This window comes from Phaethon aethereus (assembly GCF_964289735.1).
Source record: "Phaethon aethereus genome assembly, chromosome: 3".
In the NCBI taxonomy this organism is placed as follows: Eukaryota; Metazoa; Chordata; class Aves; order Phaethontiformes; family Phaethontidae; genus Phaethon; species Phaethon aethereus.
Genome location: NC_138576.1, coordinates 100659939 through 100682808, shown reverse-complemented (window position 1 = coordinate 100682808; position 22870 = coordinate 100659939). Strand labels below are relative to the sequence as shown.

The 22870-nt window shown below is 38.4% G+C and overlaps 1 protein-coding gene across 1 annotated transcript in view; it reads right to left on the bottom strand.

Annotated features, from left to right (window-relative positions):
• Positions 1–19566, bottom strand: part of LRPPRC (leucine rich pentatricopeptide repeat containing) — a gene marked incomplete at both ends in the record, with an annotated part of 92912 nt that extends 73346 nt beyond the window's left edge. Inside the window, 8 exons of the mRNA XM_081998503.1 lie at positions 364–508; positions 1525–1651; positions 2160–2246; positions 2994–3052; positions 3168–3289; positions 4020–4142; positions 7237–7442; positions 19454–19566. Of these exons, the coding sequence (XP_081854629.1) occupies positions 364–508; positions 1525–1651; positions 2160–2246; positions 2994–3052; positions 3168–3289; positions 4020–4142; positions 7237–7442; positions 19454–19566 (982 nt within the window). The remainder of the gene's footprint in view (positions 1–363; positions 509–1524; positions 1652–2159; positions 2247–2993; positions 3053–3167; positions 3290–4019; positions 4143–7236; positions 7443–19453) is intronic.
• Positions 19567–22870: the final 3304 nt, after the last annotated feature.

Below are 22870 nucleotides of genomic sequence, written 5' to 3'. Positions count from 1 at the left end.
GTTTTATGATTTTCACAAAGAGGGGCCAGAACAGGAATTAAAAGTGTTGTTTGAAGAAGACTCCATGCTTACTGCTTTTCTATAAAAACGTAATGAATTTTAGAAGTTAAAAAATATTTATAGATTAATTATTGTATGTAAATTATTAGAACACATTTTATAAAATTTAAATATAAACTAATTTTAAAGTAGTACAAATGAATCCACAAACTAATGGCAAAAATATCACTTTCCCTAAGCATTCAAGAGAAAAGAACAAAATTACCTGTTTTGGGTAACATTAGTTATTGTTGCAATTAAAAAAAAAAGCTTTCTCTCTCCACCCTGAGTAGCAAAACACTGCTGTAATAATCAAGTACATACCTGGAATTAATCCCTTTTCAAATCTTATGCGTTCTTTAATACCTTCGATGTACTGAGGATATCCAGCCTTGGCAAGGCTAAAAATTACCTGCATCAAAATCCTATCCATAAGGTACCCTTCACCCTTCTCAACCTCTTCTAGAGTCTGTAAATCAAAATAAATTTAACTTCAATAGACTCCAAAGTGATTCAAAATAGCATATACTAAAATAACAAAAAAAAAACCCACAGAAAAACAAAACTGAAGGGTTTTTTCCATTTTAAAAAACCACAGGGTTAGATACATAGAATATGGTAGAGAGAATACCAAAGATCTATAGAGAGGGCCTCAAACACCTTTAGACTGTGAAAAAGGGATATAATAGGTAGTTCTATTACCTAAAAATATATGAAAACAGCAGAGGTGTTCCCATTGTGAGATGACTTTCAAAAGAGATTACATTGAAAAGAAGAGAATGATTAATCAAACTTTTTGCTAGTGTTTGGAAGCAAGTTGGTTTATGAAGATTTGTTTAATTTGTAAGTCACAGAACAATATTATGTTTTGCACATCCTCTTCCTTGATTCAGTCCTCTCCATCTGATACTACTTATTAAACTCAAACCAATTTTCTTCTCTCATTCCTTTACAAATACTTCTTCGATTTTAAAAAAAGAGATATATTCAAGTAAGGAATACTTGAAAAAAAAAACAGCTACACAAAGGGCTGTAAGGTAGCATTATCTGATTCACACTTCATGAAGTTGTTGGTATGAAAAAAAAAATTCAGTTTTACTGGAAAGACTTTGTGCCTTCAATGAGAGCCAAAGAATGACTCAATACGAGTAGTATAATCCAGGTTTATTTTTTATAAATATACAAATATTTCACGTGTACTATTTGCCTCTTTAAAAAAAAAACCTGAATTATTAAATCACTACTGACAAACATATTCTCAGAGTGAAAAGCAACTATCAAAAGACAAGCATTTTTCATAAGCTACGAGAATGCTTTCAGTTAACCAGCTATTCAGATGCAAAAAAAAAAAATTTCATTGCTGCAGACTAGGAGGAAACAAGTTATAAAATTCAGTATTATTCCTCCTACATAGATAAAAAGCATTCCAAAGTTGAATTGAACAAAAGATCAAACAAGTTGTATTTAAACTCAAATTTGCAATACCTTTTTGATGCTATCAGCATCACCCTTTTCAGCATACACATTCAGGAGTGATAAATAGGTGTCTGGACCTGGTTCAACACCAGCCATCCTCATGACTGAAAGGATATTTTCCGCACTCTTCATATCTCTAAAAGAATTCAGAAAAAATACCCTCAGTAGATTTAATCATCATAATGTTTATTGTGACTTCCACATTTCCTCATTAAATTAATTACAATTGGAAACAAAGACTGCAACAGGCATACAGAAACTTACTTTAAACCAAACAAATCTTGGAAGGTGAAAGTGCAAATCTTTTCATTATTATATTACTGAGAAAACTATTCAACTTTAACAGTTGAAAAAGTTCAAAACTAAGTGCAGCAAAGTTCTTTTTCAAATAGTATTAAGGTGCCATAATTTACCTCGAAATTCAAGATCTTCAGACACAAGAAATATCTACTTTGTTAAATAGCCCTGTTTTGCTTCAAAAATGTGTAAAAAGACAATCTTCTATACATCATTAATAAAAACCATCACACTATTCTTGTGAATAGGGTGATGCTATTACAAGCAGCATGTAATTTTTCTGTACAGTATCACTTTATATTGTACTAAAACTAAAAGAAAACAAAAAAGGTATTAAACAACATTACCCTGATCTTGCATGACCTTTTACAAGGCTACTGAATACTGCCTCAGTAATTGGGAGATCTTTGTTCTTCATAAATCCAAGAATCTTACTGCAAGACACAAGACAATGAATGATTAGGTTTTTTTTTTTTTTTTCCTCCTTTGAAAAGATAAACTACTGAGCTATTGCTGCTCTGCTGGACAAGTACTGCATCAAACAAAACCAAATCCTGATGTCACTGAGCAATTACATTTGGGGATGCTGCATAATATGCTCATAATTTGGTCATTTTAATTTTTCCAGATGAATTCTATTTGTCACTTTGAATCATGCCCACACAAGGGGGGGGGGGCTGGGTTTTTTATTTTTCTCTTCCTTTTACTTATTTCTCATGCCCAGCAATCACACTGTTGCAACTTAACCTTGCTAAAATAAAAACATTAGACACATGTCCAGCAAGCCCTGCGTAATGACAACAAAACCCAGATTTATTACTATTTCATCCTTAGCCCAGTTAATTCTCAAATGCCTTTCCTAGTAGCCATTTTCTTATGTAGGCAGTAAGCCTCCATAACCTCACACTTTTTCACGCTGGCTCTAGAAATGACAAAGTTATTTTCTGAGCAACTTGAATACAATTTGATCTGAACACACTGGTCTATCACTTTTCTTTTGCTTGTGTAGGTTCCAGCTGTTTCTAAGAAACTGCTCTTCAGTGCTTGGTTAAAATATACTTAAACTCCCTCTTTGCTTTGCTCAATTTATAAGAATTACACTGAAATGAGTTTTAACATTGATGGTAGGGAACATGAGAAGTTTTGTGGCAATCCCTTTAAACATAAATGCGAAAGAATACCTCGCTCCTTCAATGTCACCCTCATTGCAATAAGCAGCAATCAACCTTTGGTATGTAACCTACAGAAAACAAAAAGGGCGAGTTCATGATTTCCACCCAATAAATGAATGCTACTATTATGAATAGTAATAGAATGCACTATTATGAATGAAGGTATCATAAAGGGGTACCTACTCGATTGGGCTGTACATTAGCTTCCTCCATCCTGGCCAAGAACTCCGTCGGAGAAAATTTATGCTCATTCTGAAGGTAGACTTTAAGTAAAGCATTATAATGGCTTGTATCATACACAGCACCTAAGGAAATATTTTATCCACAGTCAGTGAATGTAGATTCTCTGAATTCAACACAATTTTGTACCTTTCTCAAGCAATTAACTTCATATCAATTGTATTCTGTATGAAATTTATGTATAACGAGACTGCTTCCTTTTATGCACCTTTGAAGTATCAGACATCTATTTAACAGCACACATCTGTTTATAAAAGGCTAAAACATAACAAGAACACAGTAACATCAATGCTTGTGTGCGTGCTATCCCACAGTCTCTACAGCTGTGTTTATTTTACAGATTCAGCAATATTACTACGAAGAAGCAGTTCACCTATGCAACATCTATAGATAAATCAGTAAGTTACAATTAAAAAATCATCTGATAAAATAGTTGGTTGCACTAGGAATACTCAGCCCACCAGATACCTAACAGAATATCTAACTTCTAACAGAAAAGTAAAATCCACTCTCACAATAATGAAAATCTAGCAAAAGTCCAATTTAAGCACCTTAATAATAAATCTAAAGGTTTGGTTGGTTTTTTGGTAACACCCCTAGATGTCAGTATAACTCGAAGAATAGGAAATAGGTCTCTCACTTGAATAATAGAACCTAGCTTTTTTTAGTAATGGGTATTTGCTGTTGTAACCTAACATTTAAACGCTGTTAAAATATGTTCAGACTTCTGTTACAAAGAAAGTAACTAAAGCACACAGCTGTACTTGCAAGAGGGACTAACAAAAAACAACCTACCCAGTTCTTTCATCTTGTCCCATATCATATGGGCTAATTCTGTTCTTTCAGGTGACAATACCTCTGGTAAAAGAGCACCACAACTTCGCAACAAAAGCAAGGTCTGGTTACTCCCTGGACACCCTGCAAGTGGAACACAACCACAGATTTCTTTGTAAATAATTATACATTTAAAATTAGAAAAAAAATTCAAGACTGACCCACTGAAATAATTAAGCATTCTGTATAGAATAGAATCTTCTCCAAAACTGAAGTATTTTACTGAACAGGATACGCAGATAATTAAACAATGACAGTATTATGCTCTATCACGAAAAAGATTCATGATAAAACATGCTATTTAGTAAAATAATGAGCTGAGCAGAAATTTTAAGTAGCACAACTCAAAATACTAAACTCAAATGATTTCGTACTTTAAATTTCCTAATCTAAGATCCACAGATCATTTCATCCTAACCAGGACATAACTTTCTGGTAAATTTTTAAAATGGCAAAATACTTCATACCAATTCCACACTACTCCAAAACTAGTATTCAGAGACATTCCATATTTGAATTTCCATTTCCACTTCTGCCCATGCTCAATATAAAATAAATGAGATAACTTACATCTAGAGCATAGTGAAGGAAACTATGAATGTCTACCTTCTCTGACTTCTGCACTAGCCCAAGGATGTTGAAGAAGTAACTATGAACTCATCTGTCTGTCTTGGACTTCACTACTATTCATAAGGCAAAGAAAGGCAGAGCTGTAGAATTTATCACAGCTTACCCAATAAGCTGGAGACACAAAACTTTTTTCAATCACATCTTTATATGCACACCCAGCAATTTCTAATAAAAAGGAGAGTTCCTTTAACAAGCAGCATACTGTAAAGGGAAAAACAAACAAAAAAAAGGCAAAAAAAAAAAATGTTGTCTATCCCTCTCCTAGCACAGAGAAAGGTATAATTCAGAAGTAATTTCTTCTAACAAGGAGCAAGATAAATGTTCACATACAACATCGAAAACCTTACAGATTTTTTTCATCATTGCCCTCAGAGACATACATGCAGACTTGAAAGACTCAGACTTCCAAAATGACTTCAAGTCTAAAGCATCTCTAATGCTTTATAAGTTACCGACAAATCATCATGCCAACACTCCAGAGTTGGGAGGTGTTGAAGAACCAATTTCAGAAATTCAAAACAGACGGACCTGGCAGTTTGACTGGGCATTAAATAAACTGGATAACTCTGTCAGAAAAACTGGCCGCATCCCTAAAGGATGCACAGAGGCAGGAGCTGTTGCCAGTAAAGATATCTCCAGCTGCTGCTGACCACTGTAAGTGTAATTTCTAATTATACAGAGCTGCAGAAACAGCTACATACAACTATAAAATAATGGCAAAATAAAGTAAAAAAACCTCAACAGCAGAAAGCTAAATACTCTCTAGGTTTAGAACTTCAGGCACCAAACAGGACTAGCAAATCTAGGATACCACATAACTAATGCAAACTACGTTGCAAGAGTGCAATCTACAGCAGAAAAGTTACTCATACAGAGTAAACGCATCTAGAAAGACAGCCAGCCAGTAGTGGGAAAAAACTAGGCAATAATGAGAAAGGAAGAGGAAAAAAGTTAACATATTGAGGGAGCAAGTACAAATTGCAAATGGGGATTTGAACTTCTGAAGACATAATGGAGCGGTGAGGTAAGTCATACCTGACTAACTTTTAAATCCCTGTATACATTCAGTTCATGCAATAAAAATGCCAACACATCTCCAGTTTCACAATGCCAGTGTTACAATAGTGACCAAGTACCTTGAAAGTCAAAAGAAACCAGAAAAGGTTTGGCAGTATGAGTATGGAAAGATGCAGGACAAGATCCAAAGCAAGCACCTTCTTTGGGCATTTTTTGTTGTAATTAGAAAAAGAAGAACAATACAAACACAGTCAAATCTTTTTAAGAAATCCACAATAACTAACCTCCCACACTTTTACTAAATTAGTTTTCAAAATTATTAATGAAAAAAAGGACTGGATTTTTCATATGGAAATGATTTATTTGAATAGCATCCTAGTTAAATCTCTTGGTAACTTCCATGTTTGTTGGGTTTTGTTGTGGGCTTTTTTTTAATATACTTACACATCCAAAGGAAACCACTATAAGCAATTAAGTTTTTTGTTAATACAACTTCCTAAGAACCATGTAACTAATCAAGTATCATCAAGAACTGCGATTTGCAGATAAGCTTAGAGACATAAAATTCTTGCCAACCCACACTCACAAATTCTAAGTTTATAGCTAAAAAAGAAAAAGCAGTCAGAATCAAAAAGGATATCACAAGCAAAAAGGAAAAACTTAGTTCGACAGGAAGAGAGCATGAACTGAAGACTCAGCTTTTAAACAGTGACCAGCAAAACTCTTATAAGCACAATCCCAGATATACAAGCCAGTGACAGTCCAGAAGAATACGCAGAAAAGTTTAAAATTAAAACAAAACAATACACGCTTTCATTGTTAAATATACTCACCAATATTCATCAAATATCTCCATTGACTCACCGTAACTAGTACCAAACCTCATCAACTGTGGTACCTGGTTTGCAAAATATTAATATAGTCTGGCTATTTTTAGCCAAATATTTATTGAATCTGACAGAATGAACCATGCCTCAGCTGTTTCTTTTTGTTTTATTCAAAAAATAAAGCTTTCTTGTCCTGAATAGCCACAGCTACCAGGGAATGGGGAAGCTTGGGGATCACCTCCACATTTCCCTTTATAGTTCCATTTTAAAACAAATGGCCTCTTAAGGACAGCATGGTTTATTATAAACATTTTAAAAGTATACTGTGTAAAACAGACAGACATGATCCCTATTCAGAGTTCACAGTACAGTTATATGAGGAAGGCGTAACATTACCAGATAAAAATCCACAATAAGCAAGACAATATGATGAGACTTCTTAAGAGCACGCTGGGTTTTTTTTCATTTTTTATAAATTCGCAAAGACATAAAAACCTAGAAATGTAAATGTGAACATTTAAAGGAAAACAACATCTCTAAAGCATTTAATCTTCATCTGTTCATCAATATATGCAGTAGATTAAACAAAATCCAAAGACAAACCATAAATCAGAACTCTTTCAAATAATTTCCTTGGTCTGATGAATCATTATATTGCAGCTTAAAATGTAGCTTTTGTTTTGTTTTAATTGGAAGCAACTTACCTGTTTTGCATATTCCATGGAAGATTTTTAGTAGAAGGGCTTTAGGGATGCGGCCAGTTTTTCTGACAGAGTTATCCAGTTTATTTAATGCCCAGTCAAACTGCCAGGTCCGTCTGTTTTGAACTTCTGAAACTGGTTCTTCTTTAACACCTCCCTCCTGCTGAGGTGCAACTGTGAGGAACCTTATTTGGTACATAATATTTCTGCTGAAATAAAAACAAACAAAAAAAGAGAGATTACCTTCTGTGACTTGTTTTGCAACTCCACTAGTCATACAACACCAAAAAGATTATGCGCTTTATTTCTTGCTAATGAAGAGTTTCTCAAAACATTCCATATTGATATAAACAAATGCAGGTGATTCATTTCAGTGTCTTTCTACTTAAAAAGGTAGTAATGTATATTTTCTCACAGTGACAACTTTTCTGCTGAGATTTTCAGGCAATATCATGAGTTAAATATTTCAAATACTGCTCCCAAAAAGTACAGTCTATTGTCCCATTATATCTCAAAAAAGCTCTCACATGCTTTTCAAAAAATTATTCCAAGAATAGTCACAGACTTCTCTTCCAGAAGACAGCAAATCAAGTCAGCAAATCATACCTTTCTTTTCAATTAAAATACACAAACTAATGGAGAGGCCACTGTTTCAGACAAATGTATCAAACATAAGAATAACAGAATCATTCCCTGTTCTTCAGAATTTACATTAAAGAACACGAAGTGGTCATCCTCTGACATAAATCAAACATCAACACTGGATTTAAGTATTTGTTTTTCTCAAAGTATGACAATGACAATAAACGTAACAAGGAAGTGTTCTTATCTCTAGCAAAACCATAAGAGCTTGCCTTTTTTTTTTTAATAAAAAAGAACAAGTTGATGTACATAACAATATGACCATGCTATTTGTGCCACTGAGGAATTGTGAACAGCCTTTGCAGGACAAATTATTGTTACACACGTGCATTTTTGGAAGTCTGTTCTCAATAGGTCTTACAACTGCATAAAATAAACCAGACTATCCTCCTCCAGAATCGTACACAAAGGAAGTAACACATGCTCAATGGCAAAAAGAAGATTCAGCAACTTGTGAAATTGCCCTCCCTGGCCTCTGGCTCTCTAGCAAGCTCTTCAGCTAAATTTCCCCAAGGTCTCTAGACTAGTTCCAAGAAAAAATTAGTTGTTGTATTCCCTGCTGTTACAGATGCTCCAGGAGTCCTACATTTTCTTGAAAAGGCAGCTTTAAAGTGAGGACTGCTGGCATTCTCTACAAAATTATCTCCCACGCCTAGAGCTTTTTCACAGGTATATAATATCCATTGCTGGTTGGTTTCTCACCAACCAGTGCTAGTTTAAGGCCCTAGCAGAGGGAATCCAGTGGAGGGGAAAAAGCTCGCTGGCAATTCAGTGTTTCAGCATTGACTGCAATCTGCTAAGTGACAGAAAGAGCATCAGTGAGGCACATACCACGTATGGTGGAAAAAACAGAGTGGTGGTTTGCCATCTGATTGCTTCTTGTGAGTAGGAAGTAGCCCAAAGACCACTCTTTTTCCTTGCTGTTTGATAACCTCATTTGGTAACGGAGCAGGCCGTAAGTTCCAAGAGTAAAGTTCTTTAAACAAAACCATCCTGAAGCAGAGTCTCTTTCCTAATAGAGCTGTGAAAAGAGTTTAATAGGAGATCTGTCTGATTTTTGAAGTCATTAAAAAAAATCCTTTATTAATGAGGAACATCACTACCATTACGCATTATCTTTTTCAAGCAGGCAAATTTTACACTGCCGAATCTCCTCAAGTTTATTCCTGAAGAACTTTCCAGAAGCCAGCAAATTATCTGCATTTCATTTGGCTAGGTAAATGACACGGAAGAAAGAATTGGAGAAGGAAAAAATTAAAAAAGCCAAAAAGGAGAGATTCCTTCCTTCAGTCTCAGTTCTATCTCCTTCTAGATGCAAGTTCCCACTGAATCCTAGAGCTAGTCAAACTAGCTCTCATTTTATTCAGATCCCTCTGTGAGCTTATTTAAGTCATTAACTTGGCACAATACCCATTCACCCCCTTCTACAAAAAACCAATTATTGTTCCTTCAGGTTGGAGTGGAAATAGTTCACAATGTCCAAAAACTACCAGATGAACCAGAAAAAAAGAAAGGGAGTAGGAATAGGTGGGTAAAATCACAGGAACTAGGGGGAAAAAGAATAAACTGAAACACCACTTTTGGTGGTAAGCAGCTCATCAGATCAAGGCTATCAAACTTTTTTTTTTTTTTTACTACTAGTAACGCCTTCTCTCACTAGAAGTATTTCCAAGGGTGTCATTTTCCCCGATTCTTTTCTTCCTTCTTTTTCCTATTCTCCTTCTACCGCATCATATAACCAAAGACAGGATACTATCCCTTAGAATAAAATCCAGTAGTACAAGGTAAGAGTAACAGTAAGATACTAAATCTTAAGTCCTTTTGGCTGTAACAGCCAAATGAGATATCTGCGACTTGGATAAACTCATTAATAACACATAAATAGCAATACTCAACTATGAGCTAGCCACTGGAGAGCTGCAAGAATGAAACTGTAATGATTGCAAGTTATTTCTCTATTTTTTCTTAAAGATACAGATAAAACAAGAAAATGGTATCATCCACTCATACATCCATTAAAAAGGCTACATGAAAGCTTTTCAGAATCCTTCAAGTCAGGTTGAAAAAATGCTTTGGAAGCAAGCAGCAACACAGGACTTACTGCCTTTGTAACGCAGAAATGTACACTTTGATTTCCATTAAAAATCAAAGCACAAGCAGACAAAACTCCTGTGCTTCAGATTAAAATTGAAATGTTTTTTTCTATTAAAATCTGCTACTGTTTTCAGTATTTTGCAAATTATTGAATTATACCTTACGCCACATAGCACACTTGTAACTGTAAACTAACAGGTATCTACAAATCTTAGCCTAAGTCCTGTGCTGTTTTGAGAAAGCCATCTTTGTAAGATTCTGCACATCAGAAGTCACAAACATTTTAAAGCACTTCCATAGCTCCATCAGATTAAGTATGAAGATAAAGACATTACACACATGCTCAAAATATGCTGATTAACAGCATGAGAGGACTCTAAAGTTTCGTCTGTTACTAAACTCTCCCTGTTTAGCATTTAGCGTGATGCTGTTTAAAACTTAAGTTCAGAATATTATACTACATGAGATGCTACACGTGCATCCTGTAAAATATTATACTCTTATCTGAAATGTTTTTGGTTTTTTCTATTTACCCACCCATCCCCTCTGATACTATCAAATATGGTACTGGTGTTTGTTAATTTATACTGATTAAAGATATTTTAAAAAATAGCAACTTGGGAGTCTGAGTTTTAGTTTTATACAGTCAGGGGAAAACAGTATAAGAATATAAAACAACCTGAGGAACTCTTAAACTTCCACTAGCATCCACCTAAATTACCATTATCAATCTGAAATATAATGTCTAGCACAAGACTTGGGTGTACCTTATCATCTGTAGGCTTTCAGTATTTGAATAAATTACACCTTCAGCATGATTTAAGGCACTGTGTAATGCTAAGCCAATCCCACAGTAAGAATTTGTTAAAAATAACTGTGGCTTCAAAAGCTGGATGAAGCTGCAGGCATCTACTATTTTGAATTTGGTTCTTAGCACTACAAATCAACTAAGAACACAAAACTTAAGAGAAAATGTAGTTTAAAAAAATGCTAAGAGCTCACTGTTCCAAAAGATGAAAGATAGCTTCCAAAAAAATGCAAACTTAACAAATTAAGGGACACAGCATCAGGTTTGATTTCACACAATCAAGTGAAGGACAGAACAATGCAGTACACAACATGCTGAAAATTGATACCAATGGCACAACCTCCCCATGACACCAAAAAAGAAGTTAACAAAATGAAGCAGTTATCCATGCATCAGGAATTTTCAACAAACTTGTGCAGTTCTTCTTCAATTTTTAGAAGTTAAGAAAGAACACATGATTAAGGAGAATTAAAAAAAAAGCAAGGATAAAAAAATCAAGAAGGCCATGTTAGCCATTTCAGTCAGGATGTCACATGAAAAGGCAGCAAGAAAGGCTTCTAAATAGAAGATTATTTTAGAAAATACACATACCTCTTTAAAAGGGAAAAAATTTACAGGTCATATACCGTTTTGCTTTCAAAAACGCTAATTGCAAACATACTATGTAAATTTTAACCGTTTTACCATTACTCAATTTTAACAAGGAGATGGGAGTGTAGGTGAGAATAGGGAAGAACGATGCAAGTAATTTCTGGAAACATCAAGATATGTTACATTTAAGACACATTAATGGATCTTACTCAAACTCCAGTCCTTTGGAATGGAAAAATTCATTAAAGTTCTGGGGAAAAACAGAAGCATAATCAATGGAAAAAAAAAAACAAAACAACAAACCAGATTTATGTACAGGCTTTAGCACCATGTTACCTGACAATCTCATAAGCAAAACATGGAGATACAATGTACTTTCAGTTACAAAAATATGGGTTCAGTAGTTGTTTAAAAAAATTTAAAGAAAATATGTATATAAAATTAAAATGTGCTTATCGGGGTTTGTTGCAAAATTGGGAATATATTTTGTGGGATTCTAAATTAAGCTATTGCCTGACTCAACTGGGAAAAGACTCGTATGACTCATGCCCATTCAATAATAAACAATTTGGATGACAGAAGAGTTAATAAACTTATAAAATTTGTAGGTGACACCATAATGGTGGCAAATGCTTAGGAGAGTCTCAGACTTCAGTGTCATCTTGGACACTTGACATAATGGTCTGAAATCAACAAAAAGGAAACAATACGGACCAAAGAAAATTGTACTTTTTGGACAAAAACCAAAGGCAGAAACATAAGATGGCGTACAATTGGCTAGACAACAGTACAACCAAAAAAGTACTGAAAATGAGCCACTGCTAAACATGAAACATCACACAGCAAAACCTTTGATTCTTCAACTCCTAACAAATGCAACACAGATAAAATACAGAGAAAATAATTCTGCTTGTCACGGTGTGTTTACTCAAAAAAAACACCCAAAAACCAAACAAAAAAAACCCCCACCAAAATCTAAACATCCCAAAAACAAGCTTAAGAGACTCAAAAAGACTCATCTATCCCATCCCACTCCCCAAGTAGAGAAGTAACTGTACCTAATCCATCAGGCATTACACTAGTAATATTAATTGTAATGAGTATTAGAGCAGGACACTTTGACAGTCAAACTTTCCCATTTGGAAGCTATAAAGTTGTTGGGTTTTTTTCCCCTTCCCCTTTCTTATGTATGACCTTGGCATTTCTGATCCTGCCTCGGTTCTAGATGTTAGATTTTCCAGTCTTATGAAGTAACCACATTTTTTCAACTGTTTTAATTAACTTTGTACAGAATTAAATGCTATGCTACATCGAAAAATGCATGATACTTCTCCAAGGGCTACAAAGAATGCCAAGTATTTACTTCATCAATTACCTTTAAACAGCATTTTAAGATTTTCTCCATGTGAAACACTGTATTTGTAAACATGTGAAGCTGCACAATAGACTTCAGATCTGTTTGAATTAGCAATCTGATTCTTCCCCAACAAGTGTAATTTCTATTTACTAAGCTTCAGAACTTTGTTTCTTTGTACCTACTCAGAGAAGCTCAAAAGGATATATTAAGCCCTATAATGTGAATTCTCTCCTACTCCCACAATCACAAGAGTAGAAGTAGCCTTCTGATATTTGAGCCTTTACATAATTCTACCTTTACACCATTTACAGCTTTGGCTCTACAACTATGAGGATTAGACCTTGCCTACACAGGAGAAATTAACCAATTGCACACTTGTAATCCCAACACACAACCACCCACTATTTAGCGGCAACTTTTCAACTCCAATTTAGCTTACAATATTTGGGAAGTAGTTGAAGATAAACTTGTAAAAAAACTTATGCAGAGATGAAGTGTGCATGGGGAAATTGATACCAAGTCAACTAGTAAAATTATTCTATGTTTGCAAAGGTTTAGTGAGAATCCCAGTACCATGCTAATGTACTTAAATGTTTTCCATATTTCTGAAGCGGACTAAAGGCAGTGCCTTCAGTTTTCCAAAGGAACACATCTTACACACCAGCCTGATTAAAAAATGTCCCAAAACTCAAAAATTAGGTAGTTCCAGCACTCTCCCTGGCAGGACCAGAAAGTTTACTTTCTGTAAAATGTGACCAATTGCAAACATTCAGAAAAATAACTACAAAGCCACCACATGGATATTTGCCTCCGTTTATTAGAGGCCAAATAAGGCAGTTGCTACATTTTCTTGAAGGAAATTACTTAATATTTAGTTCTTTTTAAACTAAATAGGCGAAAGGTATATGAAATAGTTTTTAAAATACAAGCCATACTCAAAGTAGAATAATGGTAAACTTAAAAGAGTTAAAATTCATTACCCTACACAAAAGCACTACAGACTTAACATTAGTTAAATTTACTAAATATAAGACTAAATATATCACCTGGTATCCCAGCATGGTTCACATGACTGCTAAACAGTATCTCCCCTCACTTAGCTACAATCACCTACAAAAAAAGACCCCAATGTTTAGGCCACTGTATCCTTGTTTAAATGAGATACAGTAGGATCCTATGAGACAGAAAATTTTAAGATTTTTCATCAGGACTGAAAAACCTCAATTTTCTTGGACAGTATCTAAAAACTTTGCCTAAGTGATTCACAAAAAGCAAAGCAGGAAGACTTTGCTTTGTGCTATTTCTTAGGAAGTCGCTAGACATTTTATGTCCATCAGTAAAATACATACAAACTACAACAGTGCAGCTTGTGAAACTTTACTACAACAAAGCATGGCTTCAGTATTACCAAAAGCAAGTCTACTGAATGCCTCCTCTGCACTTAAAGCCCATTGATTCTATTATTTTGCTAATGTAATTAAGCATTCAATACTACATTTTTGTCCACTGGTGATGGATTGCTGAGTATGACAGTGAATAGCCAAAAGCAACTTGTTTGCAGCTAATTTAAAAAAAAATGTACCATGCATTAAATGATGAATCATTTGGGTTTTTAACTTATGGCTTACCCAAAGCTCCAATCAAAACCCCCATATCTGAAACAAGATTCTCTAAAAGGGTATTCTCCCTCCCATCTCACCAACATGCTTAAATCTTGTACAAACACACAACAACATACCAAAAGTCAACAGTCTTTACAAGGACAACTTGAAAAGCATTGCACATGGTACCTTCTTACCAACTTCATCAGCAATCGCTCCTCTGAATAGAACACAGATCTTACAAAAAGCTGAAGTTTTCACTACACCACAATTTGCATTTGGGAAGATGCTCTTTGCTCCACAGTCCCCAAAAGCAACGTTTAAACTCACAGACAAGAATCTCAAACTGCAGAAGTGACAGCAAAGCCAAAGATGCCTTGCAAGACTCTCATGTAGAGATTCCACTTGATTTTCCTCCTCAGCTATACTTTTATGATCTATGCCTTGGGAGCCTAATTTTTCTCCTTTTCTCTGAGAACAGATAGGGTGTTGACTTCAGAATGAGTCAAGATGACTTCCTAGCACTCACACATCTAAAAGTGTGGTTCAGCAAAAAAGCTGCATTGATCTAATACCACAGAGTCATTATGCAGGGTTCCCTCTTCTCCTTTTGCCCGTGGTCCCACTCTTCCAGAGTTTATCACATCCTTAACTGATCCAAGAAAACCAGTCCATCTGTCAGAAAACTTTTTCCTTGCAGTCTAACAAATGAAATCGGTCGAGAAATAAGTCCAAGGAGCACCCTGATTTAGAGCAGGACAAGCTGGCCAGCAATGGGAGGGTGGTCCATGTGGGAAGAATAGAGTCAATGCCCTTCCAATGCCCTTCCTCCCAACACTAACCTTCCCACAGCAGCAAGCTGTAACATCACACCATAACATAGTCACCTAGAGTATGTAGAATAAAGTCCCCAACAGGTATTCTGATGTTAATTCAAAATCTACTCTGAACACACATTGATTGAGAGGTTTGTTACAGCATTCTTGACAGTCAGCTACCAGCAGCAAATTTAAGCATTTCTTCCCTTAGTTGAAGCTTCTGTGAACAAAATTCCAGTAAATCATCTGTACTATATAAACCAGCACAGTGCTAAAGTTTGATGTTGTAAATCTGAAGTTTGTTGTATTGGTTTGTCATAGCTTGTTTATCTTCTTATAATTGCACGGCATGAGAGTGATGACATATAGCTCAGTATATTTCACATTTCATACAACAGGTAGACAAGGGAAATAGTAAATTTGCCTTAGATCTGATCTGAGGCTGTTACTATGACATACTCCTCAACCACCCAATGCAATCTGCTCTCCACCTACTGTCCTAATCCATTTTCAGAAGAAGTTTAGATTAAATCGACACAAAAAAAAAAATGGGAACCACTCCCACAGTATATTCCATTGGCACAACCATGGTGTGGCAACATGCAGCAGAGCGACAGGAACCATGGGTCATTGCAGGGAGACTATCTTTGCATAGCCACTGTCCAACTGTGGTCAAAGTCATCATTCCACCACAAACACAGATGCACTTCAAAGTACTGACACATAATTTGAAGCGTTATTTGCATGAAGAGTCACTTCTCTGTCCCGTGCATATCATACTGGCTATGAGCAGAAAAGCAACATATCCTGAGATTCTCTAAAATTACACAGGCATAACAAGTAGTCCACTCATCATTTGTGTACTCTACAGTTCGGCAATGGCAGTTAGGACTTTCCTGGAAAAATCAGATGCTGTGATAAAAACCTCTGCTTGAATGTGAACAGTTCTGTTACACATCTCTAAAGAAATTAAGAGATCTGCAAATTTTCTCTAATGGTTATTGTAATGAAAGCCTCAAACCTGCCTCTGAATTGACTTCAGTATGTTCAATGCCAAAGCAACTGTACCAAGCACATATAAACATAAAGTCATTTACTCAGTTCTCTTGCGAAATGCTGGATTATTCCTTGTTACTTATTTACTCTTATAACTCTGGGGTTTTCCCCCCCACTATTTCAGTTAGAACTTTATCAGTATTCTCTGGAATTTACTGCAGCAGACTTCATTTCACTCTCAAAATACCATCCTGAGACCTGAAGAGCGAGTACAGAAAGTCTAAATGTTGTCTATATGTCATTCTAGTTCTTCAAAAGACATACATTTCCAGAAATTAAGGCCTGAGTAGGAAAAAATCCAATTAATAGTTAGAGTAAAAAATTAAATGAGATTATATGCTTATATGTGCAGTTTCAGTTCATAAATTTTACCTTTGCTTTTACATTTTCATCCTAGAGCATCATTTGTGCATTAGGATGCCTAAACCCACACAGTAAAGAGATAATAAGACAAAGATTTTAGGTGAAAAATTATTTTAGGAATAAAATTACTGGACAAAAAGAATGCAAAAATTTAGGTTTGCTACTCAGTCTTACTCCAATATAATTTGCAGTTTAGACTAAAACCTTAAAGCTATGAAATAAATACCACTACTGTTTCCTATGAATGTGTTCTCTACAAAGCACCTTCTCACAGTTAACTAAATCTAGCCTGAGAATTTTCTGCATGATCACGAAACCATCCCACATATGACATCATTTATACTTGAAAATAGAAGAGAGTGTAATTTGGCACACAAAAAGAGTATCAGGGAAGGGGACAAGACACCAACCAAAAAACGAAAACCCAGCTGTTAGAGCCAAGTTATCGCATAAAGCACTTTTCAAGTTCTTTTCAGAAATGCAGTTCTAGGAAAAAAAACCAGTCCTTCATCAAGTCATACATAAATTTTGGTGAGTATTGCTTCTTGCAACAAACTAATTTAGGGAATCAAGCTTCCAGTTGAGGAAAACAAAAATCAGCTGAGTTATCACAAAATAGAAAAGTTTGTTCATGATTTGCAGCTAATTAAACATGTGGTTCTGTTGCCAACCATACAGCAGATGCCTTCCCAGTTCCTGGTCCTTCCTGCACAGGTCTACTCCATCTTTCACACCAACTTCAGCATTTACATATCTGTTACACTTCAACCAGTAAACCCAGCAGAAAACGGTATTCTTTTTTAGGTAAGATTTTGGTCAGGATACCAAATAAAATCAGCTCACAATAGGTTTGATAAGTACAAAAGCTAGTGCAGGTAGCAACAACTTCCTTATTTTTGGCGGGGAGACTTCCCTCTAGTTCTCTAATGATGACTCTCGTCTGTTCCCATCCCTTCTCCAGAAGCTCTGGAACTTACCAAGTCCTCTGCTGAACAAATTTATCTATCTAGAATGGCAGAAAACTGTTCTACTTTCCTGCCAGGAATTAAGTTACATTGACTTAGAGGGACCATCAGAGCTATAACAAGGCACGAGCAAGACAGGACAGAAGAACCTTCTCCCTTTGGTAGCACTAAGTTGTTATGTCAGCTCATAAAACCCGGTGTGTATGCTTAATGCTTTTATATTCCCAAATTTTATGCAAAAATTTGTCTATAGCATCATTTGGACATTTAATGAGAGATTAATTTCAAGCTCGGTCACCAATACTAAAGCTACACACCGATACTTTTTTCCAGACAATAATGCTGTGTTCCCACATTGAGAGCTAATAGCAGCATTAGCTACTCTCTGAATAGTTTGTAAGATGACACTTGTACACACCAGAAGCATCATATCCCCTTCCCGCCCACACTGGACCCTCACTAGGTTTTGCAAACACTGGAAAAAAATACAGCAAATGTTCACATCCTTGGAAAAAACGGATCTAAACCTCTATACAGCTAGGCATTTATATTTACAAATTATTCATAGTTATTTCAATCGGTTAATTTTACACAAATTTTTAGGTAACAACTGTAATTATAATCCCAGCAAGACATTTGACATAAATGGAAGTTAACTATCTCAACTTATTCCCAACTCCCTCCTTTAAGACTTAGAAACTGGACATAGGGTAAATAAAAAAACATCTAACCCCATCAAGGCTCAGAAGTCATAAACAAACCTTTCTCATTCTCAGGCAATCCAAGAACTTGTTGACAATTAAGTAACCCCAGCATTAAAAAAAGTTTGCACAAATCTTCATGTAGTTGCAACAGCATACTCGCTACATGAAATACAAAAAATACCTTTGACAAACTCTTTGACATAGCTATCATCTGCATAAGGTGCTTCCTTCTTAGGACAAGTAATTAAGGAAAAAATTACGGAAGCAACTAGCTTGCCTATATAGCAGAATGCTATCACCCTCATGATTTATTAAAATGCCAGTGCATGCAAGAAAACCTAAAATAGCATATGTTTCCTACAAACACAAATTCTGACGCGTTTATTCATGTATTCAGGACTGAGCCTTTTCCACTTGTACATCCTAGAGATATGTGCTCAAGAGAAAAAACATTCCAAATGCGGAGCTGCAGTGCACCACCACTGGAGAGAAAGCTTAGCTCTCCCAAAACTAGCATTTGCTTTTTAATTAACAGATGTACTGGTGTTAAGGAAGTGGTGTGTGTCCAAACATCCTGCAGGGCACCAACCACACATTAGTGTGATCAGAACAGCTACGGGTGTGCAAACAGGTGGTGTGAGTTTTCCACCCTACCTGTGTGATGGGAGAGAAGAAGCCATAGCAAAGGAATTAATGAATTTCTCCTGGTAACAGATACAGCGGAATCTTGATGGACACGGGGAAAGAGGCCTGGATTCCAAGCGCGCGGTTACCCGCAGTCAATCACGGCTTATCTCCGCCTGGTCTCTCCCTTCCCCCTGGGCTCCCTCTCCGCACAGTTCGCCCCCACACCAGCAACGTCCTCCGGAGCGAGACCCACCCCTTGCTCTCCACAGAGCGCTCTACCTTCCCTCCAGCCCAACGACACACCGCTGCGGAGGGCGCGGTCCACCGGGGCCGACCCAGCCGGAGGAAGCGGGGCTCGACCGCGGCCTCTGACCCCGCACTAACGGCTGCCGCGTATATGTGGCCAGGGGCGGCCGGGCCGGGCCGCAAGGCTCCCGCAGGCAGCCCCAGCGGCGGCGGCCAAGGGGCCAACGGCCGCGGGCGCGCGAGGCGGCCCAGCCAGCAGTGCCCTTGGCCACGAGGACCGCCGCCTCAGCCGGCCCCGCCGCCTGAGCGGCCTGCCGGCCCGGCCCGGCCCGCGGCGCAGGGTCTCACCTGGTGGGAGCCGGCGGGCGGGGGGCGGCGGCGGCCGCGGGGGGACGGAGGAGGGGCAGGAGACGCGGGCAGAACGCCCGCAGGCGCCCGGCGGAGCTCAGTAGCGCAGCCATGACCGCCGCGCGCGCCGGACGCAGAGGAGCACGTGAGCCGGGCACCGCGGTACTACGCACGCGCACCAGGGGGCGAGGGGGCAACAGACGTCAGTGCTCCGCCTCCGCCGGCCCACGTGACGGGAGCAACCATTCCTCGCAGGGGGGCCACTGGCCCCGCTCTCGGAATGGGCTCGCTCAGGCACTGGTGCCCTTCCACTTCTACCCCGTGCCGCTGATGGGACATTCCACGCAAGGTCGGCGGCACAGCTCCAGCTCCGGGTTGGGTCCATCGGCAACCAACCCGGAGGTGCTCCAGCGGAAGGCAGGCGGGGGGGTACCGTTAGCTGTTAGAGGGGGGAAAAGCGTGGGCTCGGCGCGTCTCGCCGCCCTCCTGGAAGCGGAAGAGAGCACAGTAAAGCACCGGCTTTGCCGGCAGGCTCTCGGGGGAGTTGGGCACCCCACTGCACGCCCTCCGTGCGCTTCCGCTATAGGTATCCGTTGGCCCGGGGGGGTCTCGCGGGTGGGTAGCACCTGCCCGCCCTGGCCTGCGGAAGGAAGTCACGTGGGCGATGGGGGCGCGAGCGGCTCTTGTTGTCCGCGCGCTGGCGGGGCGGAGGTCGGCGGGCCGTTGGCAGCCGCTGCGGGCCCTTGAGCGGCGAAGGGGCGGCTGGTGTCGTAGGGGCTGCCCGCAGGGGTAGAGGTGGTTCCCGCCAGCTCTTGCTCGCTCAGGGTTTGAGGCGGGCCGGACCTGCCGCTCCCTGTCTGTGGGTTGTTTCGGATACCGCTAAAAATGTGGCTGGTGACGTGCAAATGCGAAAAAAAATAATGCCTCGGCCTGTTCTTGTCGAGAATAAACTCTGTCTTAACCGCGCCGCTAGTTCATTTGTACATGTGGCCCCGAGAAAGCAATACTTGAGTAGCGGCGCTGGGAAAGCCACCAGTGGCGGCCAGCCTTCACAGAGGTGTCTGAACTCTTGTATCCCTGCTTCCTCTTGGCAACAAAATGGGAGCGAGGGGCAGAGGGAAGAACCTTAATTTAAAAAAAAAAATTAACGGTAAATTTCTGCCTGAGCTTGGTTGTATTTACAAAGGTGCCATCTGCATTGATGTTTCATTTTGGTATGCAAGTGACGCTGGTTTCTATGATATAAAACATTAATTTAGATAGCTATTTACAAGTTAAGTGCTTGCTTTCATACAAAAAAACATTGGTTTTGCCATAGATTGCAAATAATGACTACAGGGGGCAGATGGATTTTTATCAAATCAAGGACAATCAGCTGTTTCTGATTACGCTATATTTGGAAAGAGTTGTGAAGTCTCATCAAGATGCCAACGGCCCAGTTTTTAAAAGTTATGAGCACCCACTTTTGCTATTTTTAGGAAAGTCTTGTATGGTCAACACTTATCATCATCAAGCCATTAGGCATGAGCTAAAGCTAGTAAGACAGTATTTGTAATTTTATTGCTTATCGTCAATTCTGCTCTGTTAGTGTTACGCTATTTCAGAGAATATAGAGTTCAGTCTCAGCAAGGAAGACAGAGATGAATTTTCTAGCCCAAGTACAAACCTAGTAGCCTGCATGCTAATTATTAGGTTGACTTAGAGATGTGCTCACCAAACCTGATTATGGTGTAGAGCCCCTGGGAGCTCAGTCTAAAGACACGATACAAACATGTCTACAATGCTTACAGTAATGGCAAGAACGGGTAAAGCAAATGGCTGGAGGAGAAAAGGAAAATAATGAGATGACATAGCATAATAAACAGTAAGTGCTTGTCGCTGAGACCTCACTGCTACTGAATCAGTAAAGAACAGTTTTAAGAAGTGTTTAGAAGGAGAACGGTGGGACAGATGGTGACCAGGAATTCCTCCAAAGGACAAAGGGAATGCAAAGATATTTGAAAATCTAGTAAGTAAATAACGGATCTGAAACAATAGGCTGCTCAGAGAGGAGCTGTCTTTTCACTGTCATGTGAGAGGTCATAGATGTAATTCTATTTCAGAGGTAAAGACAACTATTTGCTGGATGTGGAAAGGAAAGAGGGTCCTGAGGAATTAATTCAAAATGAGATACAGCTGAAGCAGTAGACTTAGGAAATTATATTTGCTGCAGTTCTCTGAAGGGATGGGAGGGTCTGGATCATATCTATCAAGATCTGAAAATGAGAAAATTTTTAGTCAGTAAATTGAGACAAAATGATTGGAGTCTCACTAGGTGACAATTTTAGTTCTCTGGATGAAGAAACAAGTTCTGTATTAGATATGTTATTCATGGAGAAAAATTATTAGCACTTGAATGGGATAATCTAGGGGAAGCACCATATGGTAATGTCACCAGTAGCAGTTGAGAAACAGAAGTTACTAGGTGAACAGTGAGTGTTTTATTTTAGCCATGCCACACTGGAGTTGTACACAAGATGTGAATGAGGCACCAGGGTTTCAGTATGGACAAAAAGCTTGAGATAGATCTGCGAGTTCTCAGCACAGTAGCTATGCTATATTTGTAGAAAATACAAATCCAGAAGTAAAAGATACGGATCCAGAGATACAGAAAAGAAAAGGCCAAAGGCACAAACATATCCAAAGAGGAGGATGAAGATACTCATTCAAGTAGGAGGATTGCAAAAGATGCACTTCAAAAAGGAAGGAGTTGTAGAAACCACAGAAACTGTGGTCAGCTGCATGAGAAGCAAGTGAAAAATCAGATGTGAGTGAGTCCAGGCTAAGAGAGTTGGGAAGGAAAGACACGTGTGGCAGACAAGGGACCAGAAAAAGGAAGCAGTCTAGGGAAAATTGGTTTGTTGGTCTCGCTGCCAAAAGAAAGAATTAACAGAAAGCTCCAGACAAGCAAAAGAAATCCTCTGCCAACTTGTTATTTCCTCTCTCTAAACAGACCACATCCTCCAAGATTCTTGGTCTGATTCACTATGCCCAGAGAATTTATTCCCATCCTTAATAACTCCCAGGAGAGTAAACCTGGGGATAATAATTAAGCAGTGCCAGGTTATGTTCCTGGGCTCTGGAGCTGTGTCTGTAGTATTGAATTCCTGTTCTCTACAACAGTTTCAGGCTACGCCAGACAATTGCCTGGCATAGTTTGAGGAATTGGCATCAACCAGCTTGGGGCTGTTGCCAGTTTGGCAATGGTGATGCCATGCTGGAGGATGGGAGGATTTAAAATGAAGGACTCTGGCCAAACTCTTCTAGTTGGCTTGAAGGCCACAGAATGGTTCCGGTTATTTAAGGTAATAAATAGGCATTGCCTACATGCATTCCACCTCTGCTAGAACTTGTGAGTTCTGATAAGGTTTCTGCTAA